Source organism: Loxodonta africana, chromosome 1 (genome assembly GCF_030014295.1).
Source record: "Loxodonta africana isolate mLoxAfr1 chromosome 1, mLoxAfr1.hap2, whole genome shotgun sequence".
NCBI lineage: Eukaryota > Metazoa > Chordata > Mammalia > Proboscidea > Elephantidae > Loxodonta > Loxodonta africana.
In genome coordinates this window covers 85619965-85633372 of record NC_087342.1, presented here as the reverse complement: position 1 = coordinate 85633372, position 13408 = coordinate 85619965, and the positions used below count along the sequence as shown (strand labels likewise).

Here is a 13408-nt window from a genome sequence, read left to right as displayed (position 1 = left end):
ATTCTCCAGAGTTAATTACTTCATTCATTTATTCCACAAGTTTAGTGCCCTTATGTGTCAGGCACTAGTCTATGGCCAGAGGTATTTCAGTCAACAAAACAGTGTATGTAGAATAATAAGAAAATCACAGAGGTGGATACAGTATGATTTCATTTATAGAAGTGTCAAATGTGGGAAATGAAACTATATATTCTTTAGCGATTCATACATATGAGATAAAACTATAAAGAACAGTAATTGAATAATTAGCGGAAGCTTGAGGGCAGGTGTTATCTTCAGTGAGGAGAGAAGAATGTGACATAGAAATTAATATATCTTGTAACAGCCTATGGGTGTGTTGTGCCCAAGTTCCAGCAGCAGACAGCAATGGAAGTTCACACTGTATTCAGGAGGCCCAAAGCTCATGGTTTTTGTAGTTCTGATCCAGTTCTATGAGTGTCGTTGCAGTTTACCAATTATGGTTATTTTTACAGTTAACAATTGTTGCCTGGTAACATGACCAACACTTCATATTTACCTAATCCATAGGTTTCCATAGAAACAGAACTAGAATAGGAAAAACAGAGCCCATCTGCCCATGGAGAAGGGAATAGCATTTTTAAGCCTTTACTCACAGGTCCACATTGGGCTTCTCAGGTACCAGTGATCTCCTACTTTTTGTCTGGTCAGAGTTCTCTAGTGAAATAGATAATTAGATAAATAGAGAGAGATGGAGATACACAAAATTATTTTAAGGAATTGCTCACTTGATTGTGGGGGGCTGACAAGTTCAAAATTTGTATGTCAGGTGACAGGCTGAAGATTCCTGCAGTCTTGTGTCCCAAAATCTATAGGTCTGATGATAGAAATAATGGACGAGTTCTGGGAAGAAGTCTAGTTGTAGTCTGGAGACAGAAGGGAAAATTCCCTCATGTCCCCCCCGTGCTTTTTTTTGCCTTCAACTGATTGGATGAGGCCCACTCATACTACTGAGGGTAACATGTATCAAGTTAAACAAGTAATTTACTGAAATAGCAAAGATCTTTACTCAAGATATTGGTATTAAGTTATACTGAGCAAAGAGTAAATTGTTTCAAGTGGTCCTTATGACAGTCACTGTCCTATAGATTGCATTTGCTTGCACCAAACATACATAAATCTTTAGATGGCCTCATGAAATATTTAACTTACAGAATCATTATTTGTATATTATTATTTAATATACAAATCATAATGTATATGAAACCATTCATTAAGGTCTATATTATTAAAGATCCAAGCACTGGTAAAGAAAGTACAAAACTAGATCATCAAAGAAGTTTATTTGTTGTTGTGTGCCAGCAAGTCAATTCCAACTCATAGCGACCTTATGTGACAGAATTGCCACATAGGGTTTCAGAGGCTGTAATCTTTACAGAAGCAGAATGCCAGGTCTTTTCTCCCACAGCGTGGCTGGTGGGTTCAAACCTTTGCCTTTTCGGTTAGCAGCCAAGCGCTTAACCATTGCACCACCAGGGCTCCTAGAACAGTTTTCATAGGCTTGAGGATAAATTCAATAAAATCAAGATTATATTCACATCCACTATGTATTATATTTCAGGCAAAAATAAAAATTCTTATTGACTCAGTTTGCATGAACACATTCAAATAATTAGAGGCATAAAAGAGCTACGTATAATGGTTATAATATTTTGTATCCAATGGTTTGTATCCACAAAAAGTTTGCATAAAAGAATTATTATATTAATTGATTTCTATGATCTAGGGATTACCTGCCTCAGTAAATATCGAGGACAATTAGAAAAGTATTCCATTGCCTTATTTACTCTAATATTTTTCTATGTTGTCCAGTTATCCTACATTTTTGTTGATTTATAATCAACTTTCACCAGCTTCTTGAGTGCACTCTTCATGTCCTTATTCCTCAAGGTGTAGATAAGGGGGTTGAGACTTGGAGTGATGATGGTGTAAAAGAGAGTGAGGAACTTGCCCTGGTCTTTGGAGGCACTGTTACCTGGCTGCAGGTACAAGTAGATAATAGTTCCATAGAAGATGGATACCACAGTGAGATGAGATCCACAGGTATTAATTGCTTTTCGTTGGCCTGCTTTTGACTTCATTCTCAGCACAGCTCGGGCAATGTAACCATAGGATATAAGAATCAGGAAGAGGGGTGTAAGGACAATGACAATGCCTAAAGCAAAAACAGACATTTCAACTGCTGTGGTATCTACACATGATATCTTAACCATAGCTGGCAACTCACACAAGAAATGATCCAGAATGTTGTTTTCACATCTAGGTAAATCAAGTGTGAGTGTACACAATACCAAAGAATCGGCCAGACTAACACCCCAGACCATGACGATCATCTTGAGACATAGATGTGGGTTCATGATTACCAAATAATGCAGGGGTTTACAAATAGCTGTAAAACGATCATAGGACATAACAGCCAGGAGAAGGCACTCAATGGAGCCCATCCACATATAAACATAGAGTTGAATGATACAGCCCACAAACGTGATGGACTTATCAGATCCCCACAAGTTAACCAGCATCTGAGGTATGATGCTGGTGGTGAAACACAGGTCTAGGAAAGATAAATTCCTGATGAAAAAATACATTGGTGTGTGCAGATGGGAATCCAGGAGAGATGCAAGAATGATGGCTGTGTTACCCACCAATGTAATTAAGTAGAAGATGGTGACAACTCCTGACAGGACTATCTCCAGTTTGGGATGATCAGAGAAGCCAAGCAGAATAAAACCATGTAGAGAACTATGATTGTTTTGCCCCATAGTCCTTCAACACCTATCCTGAAATGAGAAGAACAAAATGAGGAGGAGAAAGAGAAAAAAAGGAAAAGAAGGCAGAAGAGAAGAAGAAATTTGTCAACACAGACTATGGTATATAAATAACACAGAGGGAGAGAAGGTATGTTTAATAATTGAAAAATACAATGGATAAAAAATATTGTAGTCAGGTAATCTGGTATTTGTTTTGGATTTCTTTTTTGATGATGAATTCAGGATTACACTCTTTAGGTAACACTGAGAAGTTCATTCTTAAACTCAAGAGTCTGAATTTTCTTACAAGTAAATTTCAGTCTGGGATAGACATGATTCTAAAATGATGTGACACTATGATTCTCTATAAATCTAGTTACCCAATATAATGAAAATATTCTTGTTCAGAGAATTTGTCTATTCATCTATTCCCTATTTGACTAATGTCAGAATGAGAAAAAGAGCGTCCCTTTTTCCATTTCTTCGTGAATAGTACCTTTGATCTCCCAGCCTTCATCTGCCTCATCCCAACAACTAACTTATTACCTTAACTGGTAAATTTCATTTTAAAAATATACTTAACTATCCTTTCACTTTTTTTTTAATTCCCACCACCACTACCCTAATCTAAAGCACTATCTCCTCTCTTCTAGGTTCTGGTAATAGTCTTCTGTCCTTATATCTAGACGTATCCTTTTATATTTTTACAAGATTTAGTAAGATCACATCATCCATGTGTTTAAAAGCTATCAATTGCTTTCTCTAACATTTAGGAAATATTCAGATTCTTTAGGATGATGGAGATGAACCTGCCTGATTTGGTTCCTGCCTAGGTCTCATTGTCATCTTACAATTCCCTTTTCCCATATTCATTACTAGCCCTCTATCAGTTTTTCACAGGTCAATTTCATCCCCATCTAAAGCCCATGGAACCCTTCCCTTTTTTATCTGGATAATTTCTACTCATCTTCTAGGTCACCACTAAAATGTTTCTTGCTTAAAGAGGAATTCCCTGAACCCACAATCTCTTTTAGCTTTATATTTTATATCATGTATAAGGTACTCCTACAGAGAGCCAGTACAGCATGGAGCTTAGGAACATAGCTTGAGAGTTTATGTTCATGTCCCATCTCTGCCAGTTATTTAGCTGTGTGGTCTCAGGCAAGTTACATAACCCTTCTGGGCTCAATGTTCTCATCTCTAAAATTGGAACAATAAAAATACCTAGCAATGGAGTGAAGATCAAATGAGTAATACATGTAAGATTCTTAGAACAATGCTTGGGACATAGTCCCTCTCAAAATCATTAATTTCTACAAATATTTTTGTGGTAGTGGTGGTGTGCCATAGAGTCTATTCAACTCATAGTGACCCTATAGGACAGAGTAGAAATGTCCCCTAGGGTTTCCAAGGCTATAAATCTTTATGGAAGTCGGCTGCCATATCTGTCTCCTGCGGGGTGGCTGGTGGGTTCAAACTGCTGACCTTTCAGTTAGCAGCCAAGCACTTAACCACTATGCCAGTAGAGCTCCTTGCAAATATAAGAAGATATTATAATGATGCACCATGTAGATACAAGTTGCTTACCATTCCTCCTACCCTAGTCTATAACCTTTAAGAAAGCAGACATGATGGCTTGTGTACTTCACTCTATCTCTAACCCCTAAAGCAGGTCCCCCAGATAGACACAGTTTTTGAATAAATGAAAAGTTAAATCATGCTATGAATAATTATGAAAAATCACTTAAAGTTATTAGTTAGCATTTTCTTTACATTAAAAACTTAGACATCTTGTGAAGTTACTTGAATGGGGTGACCGAAGATGGTGGATTAATGGAAAAGACTGCGGTTTTAACTCTGTAGTAACGAATAACCACTTTATTCAGTTCAATGAAAAATAATTTAAAACATTAGTGTCTACTTGAAGGACTAATAAAGCTAATGTTCTTTAATAGTGTGATACCTACAGCTCCCCTATACACTCATGAGCACCTCAGAACTGCCGAAACTTTTAGCAATTAAACAGATAAGTGACAATCCACCTTCTTGTCATTGAATATAGAAAGATACCACCTGAAGCAAAAATAACACCCGAAATGATTCAGTTAAAAAAGAAAACATACGATTTAAAAAATAGCAGTAAAATATCAAACTGATATGTGTACAGGTATAGCACAAAAAAAAAAAATTGTGCTTTTTGCTTGTTATGTTATTTCAAATATGCTACTTCAGTAATACGAAGAGCTTACTTCAAACTGTGGCCATGGTCCGTTCAATAGTGTACACATTCACCGAACTAACTAAATATACTGGTCAACATAGTCATTTTGAGATAGTTATTTGGTGATTTCTTCAGAATTTGCTTTTAAAGAATAACATTTTGAGGCTGGTTTCTGCCATTGACAAAACTAGACAAAAAACAAAAAAAAAACCCTCTCTGAAATGTGTTACAAGCTGTCACACACCATTAGAGTCCTGTAATGTCTGAGCAAGGGATGAATAAATACCATTTATTTTGATACACATGTTGGTTTGTGTAATTGTGCATGACTTCTGAGTAAAATAGGACTTCAATTAAAATTATGTGAAAACAAAATGAAAATATTTTAAAAATTAAAATCAATCCCATACTGCTAATCCTTGACTACATTCATAATCACTACAGTCCCCAAAGATGAATTCACGAAGGGAAAAAGATTGCTCTTTTCTTATTAAAAAAATGACATAGGAAATCTTGAAATAATTTTCCATGCACATTACATGATTTAGATATGGATCCAAAATATGAGTCCTTCCCAGCTCCATAATCTTCATGAATAAAGTACAATATTTTGATCTTCTTTTTCAATTTAATCTACATTTTCCTCTTTTATTTCTGCTAGATCAAAATGCCTGAAATCACAAATCAAGAAATGACTCTGTGTTCAAGTCTTATACCAGATAATAAATTTATCTTTCCTTACTAATATAGACAGAAGGATTTCTCTGCAGAGACTGACAGCATTTATTTAATCTCAGACTTCTGAAAAAAAACCAGAAATATCAGTCCATATAGTTTTAAGTTTTCATTCTACTTTTTGCAAATTGTTTTCCCAACTCAGTCACACTATTTTCCAAGAAATACTAAAGAGTTACATTACTGTGCTCCAGAGTGAATTCCCTCGGTGGTCTATTTTTCAACCAGTGTAGAGCCTACTCTAAAGAAAACGGATCCTGGTTCAGCATTTGCTCTCCAGGCTGCAGCTCTCTTGTGTGTTCCCTGCAGCGCCTCGGCGAATTCGGCTGTTTTCCTGATGTTTGTTAAGGTACAGATTCTTGGCAGGACTCCTCCCTCTTGAACATGTGATTTCAGGTAAGGGGATGACACCTGTCACAAAATCTCACTACTTGTTCTGACTTTAAAAGAACTTGCAAATACTAGGTCTTAATCCTAGAGAAATATTACACGAAGTAACAGACGACTCAGGATAAGAATTAAATAAAATTTCCCAACATTGCCTGGAAATCTAGATCATCAAGAAAGATGTTCTAAACCACCAGGACTACATCCTGTAGACTTCGCTAGAGTAAACTGCTGTAGAAGAAGCCAGCTGATGAAACATTTGGAGGATATGACCATATTCTGATATTTCACAATGACAAATTTAGTGAATGCAAAACTTATTCAATGTGAAGGAAAGCTGTAGTTCAGGGAAATGACAAAATAAATGTCTTCTCAAAATTTTCACTTCTTGTTTCTCTAGGTAGTGTAACTATTACAAACAACAAAATTTGTTCTTAAATAATGTACAATTCTAACACTAGAATTATAACATATATTGACTCTACAAAATATTCATACCATTATTAGCACACGTTTATTTTGAAAATAAATTTGCTCTGAACAAATTTCATTTCAGTAATGTACTTCTAATAGTCTTTTCTGACATCCAAGGTTGAAACCATTGTCTGTGACAGTGAAGATATTCAATCTCCAAAACTCTAAACAGAAAGTTGAACATCATAAGAAATTTGTATTTTTATTCAGTGCTAACATGCCTTTACCTTGATGACAACTTTTGATGATTCAAATCCTTCAACACCTATGACAATAGTTCCCTGTGTCTGAAAGGTCACTATTTAAACCTTAAGACCTCGAGCAAGTGTATGGCCTGAAGAATTTTCTGATCTTTATAATCCTTGAATTAAAATTTCAAACCACCAATCATCATGTTAATAAAATACTTAAGCACAAACTGACTGCCTCATGATATATGTTTAAATGTGGCTAACTGCTCATCACCCCAAGCAATGAAACTATTTTAATAATCTGCTTCTTTATGACAGTAATCATTATATTCTACATATAATCATTATTTTCTACATTATATTGTATATTATACTTTATATAATGTAATCATTATATTCTACATTTACGTAATCATTATATTCTGCATTTGAGGTGCAATGATTAGATTGATAGATCCTGGAGTCAGAGGTTTTGGGCTCAAATCCTGGTGTTACCACTTACCGGCTGTGTGAACTTGGGCAAGTTGCTTAACCTCTTGGTGCTGTAGATTTCTTATTTATAATTGGGTCTTTTAGTCCCAGTTCTCTAGAGAAGCAAAACTAGTAAAGTGTATATATAAATATAAAGAGATTTTCTTCAAGGATATGGCTCATGCAATTGTGGGGGCTGATAAGTCCCAAATCTGTGGGTCAGGCAGCAAACTGAAGACTTCTGCCTACTCACGTGGTTGCAGAGGTTGAGGAATCCAAAATCTGCATGTTGGGCAGTAGACTGGAGGCCTGTGCTGGATCACTGGGTTGTAGAGCCTGGTGAATCCAAAATCTGCAGGTCAGGCCAAAAGCTTATGTCCCAAGAACTGGAAGTCAGGCAATGAGAAGAATGCAGAGTCAAGGAAGAGTGAGCTTCTCCAGAACATCCATTTATATGCTGGAGGCACACCACATCCCCAAGGAAACTCTCTTATAACTGACTGGCTGATCACATCAAATCATATCATGGATGTGATTACATTATATTATATTATTGAAGAGCAATCAATCCAATTCTCAGGAGTTTGGCAAACTCCTGAGAATTATGGCTTAATTAAGTTGACACATAACGTTTAACCATCACTTAAGTGGATAGTGATAGTTGCTAGTTTATAGGGTTAGTATGAGAGTTAAATTAGTTTAATACATGTAAAATATTACAGCACTGATTGTCACACAGTGAGCATGCAAGTATTAGCTCTCACTATTTCAGTCAATTCAAGGAGTGTATGCTACAAATATATTTATAATTAATCAATTTGGGGAGAGCTCACGCTGGTATCTAACAATACACCTGAGAATATTTCTCCCTCTAAACCACTTCATACACACACACAGGGTAATTTTATGTGTCGACTTGGTTAGGCTATGGTGCCCAGTTGTAGTTCAGATGTTGGTATAAGGTAGTTACATGTGATTAAATCAGTTAGTCTTAAGCAGAATATCCTCCCAATGTGGGTTGGCCTTACCCAATCAGTTGAAGGCCTTAAGAATGAAAAGGGAGTTTTCACCTTTCTGTCTACAGACTGTAAATAAACAGTCTTCCAAAGCTTTTCCACTCTTTCCACTCATTGCTTGACCTATGGATTTTGGGACACAAGACTGTAGGGATCTCCAACTTATTGCCTAACCTACAGATTTTGGACTTTTCAGCCCCTAAAAAGGTGCATTCAATTCCTTAAAATAAATCTTTATCTCTGTCTACCTACCCACCTGCCCACCCACTCACTTACTCACTCATCAATCCATCCATCTATCTACCAATCCATGTGATTCTGCTTCTCTAGAGAACCCTGACTAAGACACCCCTTACCTGGATAAACAGTAGGAAATCACTCGTACTTTAGAAGCCCACTGGATCTGTGAGTGAAGGTTTAAAAATTCTATTCCCCTTTTCATGGAAAATGACCTCTGTTTTTCCTGATTTTAGCTCCTTTTCTATGGAAACTTATGGATTAGATAACTATGGAGCATTGGTCATGTTACCAGGCCACATTATTTATTATAAAAACAATCCTGTAAACTGCATTAGCATTCATAGGACTGGATCAGAGCTACAAATCCCATGAGCTTCAGGCTTCCCAGACTGTGTCGTGACTTTTATTGGTATGTCTTTTGACAGCACAGTCAGGGTCTCCTCAGGGGAGCCAGGTTTTTCCTTCATTCAAAGGGCTCTGTGTCTATGAACTGGCTTAAATTTTCAATTTAGTTGAGGATCCATGACTTTCTATTTTGATGACTCAAGTCAGATATTTCTAACAGACTTAAGGTTTTTTTTTTCTCTCCTGTATAGCTTTACTCTTTTATTTTTAATTTTTTAGAAACTGATGTTTTTTCTGTCAACCTTATCTCCATATTCTAAGATACTATGGAAGAACCGCATAAGACCACTCAGTGGTTGTTTCTACCCACTCAGCAGCCTGAGCAGTGAGGGCTGCAGACCAGGCTTCAGTTGCAGACTGAACACTCCAATCTTCAGTAGGAAACTGCTGAATAGGCACAGATGGCACCTGCACGGGTTCTGATCAGTCTGTGCCCTCAGGCTGAGCAGTGGTAAATCCAGGAGCAGAAGCTGTCCATTCACCCTGAAATTATCCCTTGATCACAGCCTTTTCAGGTGTAAACTGCTCTTCCTTTTCAATGTCTTCCGGATCTCTGTAGTAGAGATCAGGCATGACCTTCTACAGGTGTTTCCAGAAGATGATGCCACACATTCGGTGAAGTTCTCAGACCAGCATTCATCACATCAGACCCACTGAGTGAGCTCCCTTGTTGTTGTTTCATGGAATGGTAATTTCCACTTACCACAAAGGAGAATCTGTGTGACACAGAGCAAGGATGAGCAGGTTACCATAAGACACCTCTGTGAGAGGCTGATGATCAGCCCTGGGATCGGTAACCACCAGAAGGCTTCTCCCAGAAGGCTGCCTGGATATGGTTAGTGAAGATTCCAGTAGTGAAGCACCCAGAAATAAGAGTGGCTCTAGTGGCGGCCGCAGAGTTCAGCACAGCCCTCTGCCCGGTATTCCTGGAGGATATGACACTGACACCAGGTGGGTTTTCAATGGCAACAATGGCCTGGGCTGCCAACAGAAGCTTCTCCCAGGTCCTCTTCAGGTTTATGATGTAGATGCCATCACTTTTCATTTTGTAGATGCACTGTTCCATTTGGAAGTCAGGACTGGTGCCACCTAAGTGGGTTCCTGCTGCAAGGAATTTGAGGGCATCCTCCTCCTTTATCTGCAGGACATTAAGGGCTCTGGGGGGACATTGTGAAATTTTCCCCTGTTAGACAGTAACCCAGGACAACACCTTATGGACCCTTCTCTGGATAGTGCACATATTTTAATTCACTCCCTAGATGTTAAGACAACAACAACATAAATGTTAACTGTAAAAAGAAAGATTCTCCAGAGTGCATAGAATTTGATCCCAGTTTTACAAATTAAAAAGATCTTATGTATTTAATATGTAGTAACATTTGTACATAGTGAAATTTGTGGAAGAATGCACATGAAGCTGATAAAACTTTATCCGAGTGAGAGGATAAAAAAGGGATAAGGAGAGAAGTAAAAAAAGAAAAGGTAGAAACAAAGATATTCAAATTAAAGTAGGATATTTATTGTCAGCTAGTGATGTAAAACTTTATCTGTGTTGGCCTAAAGAAATGCATAAAGTAGCAAATTCTATACATGAGTTATGATACTTCAGGAAAATGTTAGTCTTCTGTAAATTTATCTGAAGTTATTTGAAGTTTTGCCATGAAAAGTATGATTTATGTAAACATTTAAATTACAAATATAATTTCATTTGGAAAAAGGAATAAAATGAAAAAATATTATTGCCTTCATAGATAGCATAGGTGAGTCTTATAAAAGTCATAAACAACATTGCAAATTCACAAAGAATAATGTGAACGCAATCTCAGAAACCAGGTCACCTAAAGATAATCTCTGCCAAAATGTAGTGAAGACCTTCTCAATATCTTTCTGCCTGGAGCATACTCTTAATACAGGCTACTTACTGATCAATGTCATTAAATATTGGTCTCCATCATCACATTTAATGAGTTAATATTGTTACATTTTATGTATATACCATTGTGGTGAAATGCATTCCTCTGTGTGACCTTTTGCCTTGGGTCTTTAGGAAAACAGCTTGAGAGTTTTTTTTCCCTTAAGCCCTGAAGAGTTACCTTTGCCTTAGTTCTTTGAAGAAGGAACTTGGTAGAGGGGTTCCGAGGTTATTTTCTATCCCAGAGGGTTTGTTACTTTTGCCCAGGGGATTTCCCATGTTGATTGACATTTCCTTGGTAAGCTCTAAACAACTTGATGATTTGATACTTTTGCCTGGTAATTAACAAGAACTGAGTTGATTGACAACTCATGGGTAACAGAGGATTGGTTGAACTCTGGTCTGGTTAGGGAGGCTCTGCCTTATAATTGATGAAGATCGGGATATATAAATGGCTGAAAAGCAGCTGTTTTCAGAGGCCTTCATGAAGAGAGGGAGGTGATGGCTAAGCACTGGTCTGGCAGAGAAGCAGAGCCACATGGGAGCCAAGCAGTCCTAAAGCTACTCTGACTGTGAGCTCGGCCAATTAACAGCAGAGAGGCCTGATGGCAAAAAGCAACTGAGAGAGCTGAGCAGGCTGCTACACTGGCTACGAGCTGGGCCAGTTAGCAGCAGGTAGACTGATGGAGAGGACTGATGGGCAGATAAACTGATGGGGAGGCCTGATGGCGAAAAGCTACTGCTAGGAGAGCAGCAGCTGATAGAGCCGTTGTGCTGTCTATGAACTGAGCCACTTTGCAGTGGAAAGGCCAATAGCAGAGTAGAGAGACCTGAATGCAGAGCAGCCTGTATGGCAGAGAAGGCAACCCCCTGGTGGATAAGCTGAGTCAGGGTAACTGCTTGGCACAGAAGGCAGCTTACTCAGCAGAGAAGCTGCACCTGCTGATCAGTGGAGGCCTGGGTGCTTCCCTTCACTGATCCTGAGTTGTTCCTATTACTTCCAAGTTGATCCTGATCCTGAGGTATAGCCTCTTACTTCCCTAATAAACCACATAACTGTGGGTGTGGTCTGTGAGTTCTGTGTGACTGTTGCAATGAATTACCAAACCCTGCAGAGAAGTAGAGTGCCTTGAAGGGACTGACTAGTGTCAGAAATTATGTAAAAGTGGGAAGGTAGAAATATTCCTGACCTCTGCCTCATATGAACCAGATTTTTGCTGATCCTGATTTTATCACTCACTGATTTAGACAATTCATGATGCTTACTTACAACCATCCTATTGTTGTTATTAGTTGACTTGGCTCCGACTCATGGTGACCTTATGTATAACAGAATGAAACATTGCCTAGTCCAGTACCATGTTCTTGATCTTTGGCATCTTTAGGTACATTGTTGTGGCTATTGTGCTAATCCCTTTCATTGGGGGTTTTCCTTGTTTTTGCTGACTCTCTACTTTGCCAAACATGATGAACTTTACTAGTGGTAAGTCTTCTCTGATGACCTGTCCAAAGTAAGCATGCTGAAGTTTTGTGATTCTCGCTTCTAAGGAACGTTCTGTCAGTTTGTCGTACTGTGGCATCTTGCATGTTGCTGTGATACTGGAAGCTTTGCTACCAGTATTTCAAATACCACCAGGGTCACCCGTGGTGGACAGGTTTCAGCTGAACTTCCAGACTAAGACAGACTAGGAAGAAGGATCTTGTGGTCTACTTCTGAAAAAATTGGCCAGTGAAAACCTAATGAATAGCAGTGGAACATTGTCTGATATAGTGCTAGAAAGTCAGCCCCCCGGGTTGGACCCCCCCCCAAAAAAAAAAAACCCAAACCCATTGCCATTGAGTCGATTCTAACTCACAGCAACCCTATAGGACAGAGTAGAACTGCCCCATAGGGTTTCCAAGGAGCAGGTGGTGGATTAGAACTGCGGACCCTTGGTTTAGCAGTCAAGCTCTTAACCACTGTTCTACCAGAGCTTGCCCAGGTCAGAAGGCACTCAAAATATGACTGAGGAAGAGCTGCCTCTTCAAAGCAGCATTGACCTTAATGATGTGGATGGAATAAGGTATTCAGAACCTTCACTTGCTGGTGTGGCATGACTCAAAATAAGAAGAAACAATTGCAAACATCCATTAATAATGGGAACATGAAATGTATGAAGTATGACTCTAGGAAGATTGGAAATTGTCTAAAATGAAATGGAACTCATAAAGATTGGACTGGTATTAGCCATTTTGAATCAGGCAGTTGAATGGTCTACTATGCCAGGCACTCCTTGGAAACTCTATGGGCAGCTCTACTCTGTCTTATAGGGTCACTATGAGTCAGAATCAACTCGATGGCACTGGGTTTGGTTTTTTTTTGTTGTTGTTACTATGCCGGGAATGACAAATTGAAGAGGAATGGAATTGCATTCATCATCAAAAAGAACGTTTCAAGATCTATCCTGAAATATGGTGCTGTCAATGATAGGATAATATCCATACCAGCTAAGAGGATTATTTTTTAAATTTACATACCAAACACTAATGCCAAAGATGAAGAAATATGAGACTTTTACAAACTTCTATAGTCTGAAATTGATCAAACG

The 13408-nt window shown here is 38.2% G+C and overlaps 1 protein-coding gene and 1 pseudogene across 1 annotated transcript; both read right to left on the bottom strand.

Moving 5' to 3' along the window:
- Positions 1-1530: 1530 nt before the first annotated feature.
- On the bottom strand, positions 1531-3672 carry LOC135232988 (olfactory receptor 2W1-like). The gene has a single exon (XM_064295783.1). The coding sequence runs from the start codon at positions 2778-2780 to the stop codon at positions 1836-1838; it is 945 nt and encodes a 314-aa protein (XP_064151853.1). The 5' UTR covers positions 2781-3672; the 3' UTR covers positions 1531-1835.
- A 5546-nt stretch (positions 3673-9218) lies between these two features.
- LOC135232799 (small ribosomal subunit protein uS2-like) lies at positions 9219-12400 on the bottom strand (annotated as a pseudogene).
- Between the last annotated feature and the right edge of the window lie 1008 nt (positions 12401-13408).

Bases quoted from the DNA above. Each gene is read 5' to 3' on its own strand.
- LOC135232988 (XM_064295783.1), bottom strand. From the start codon at position 2,780: ATGGGGCAAAACAATCATAGTTCTCTACATGGTTTTATTCTGCTTGGC.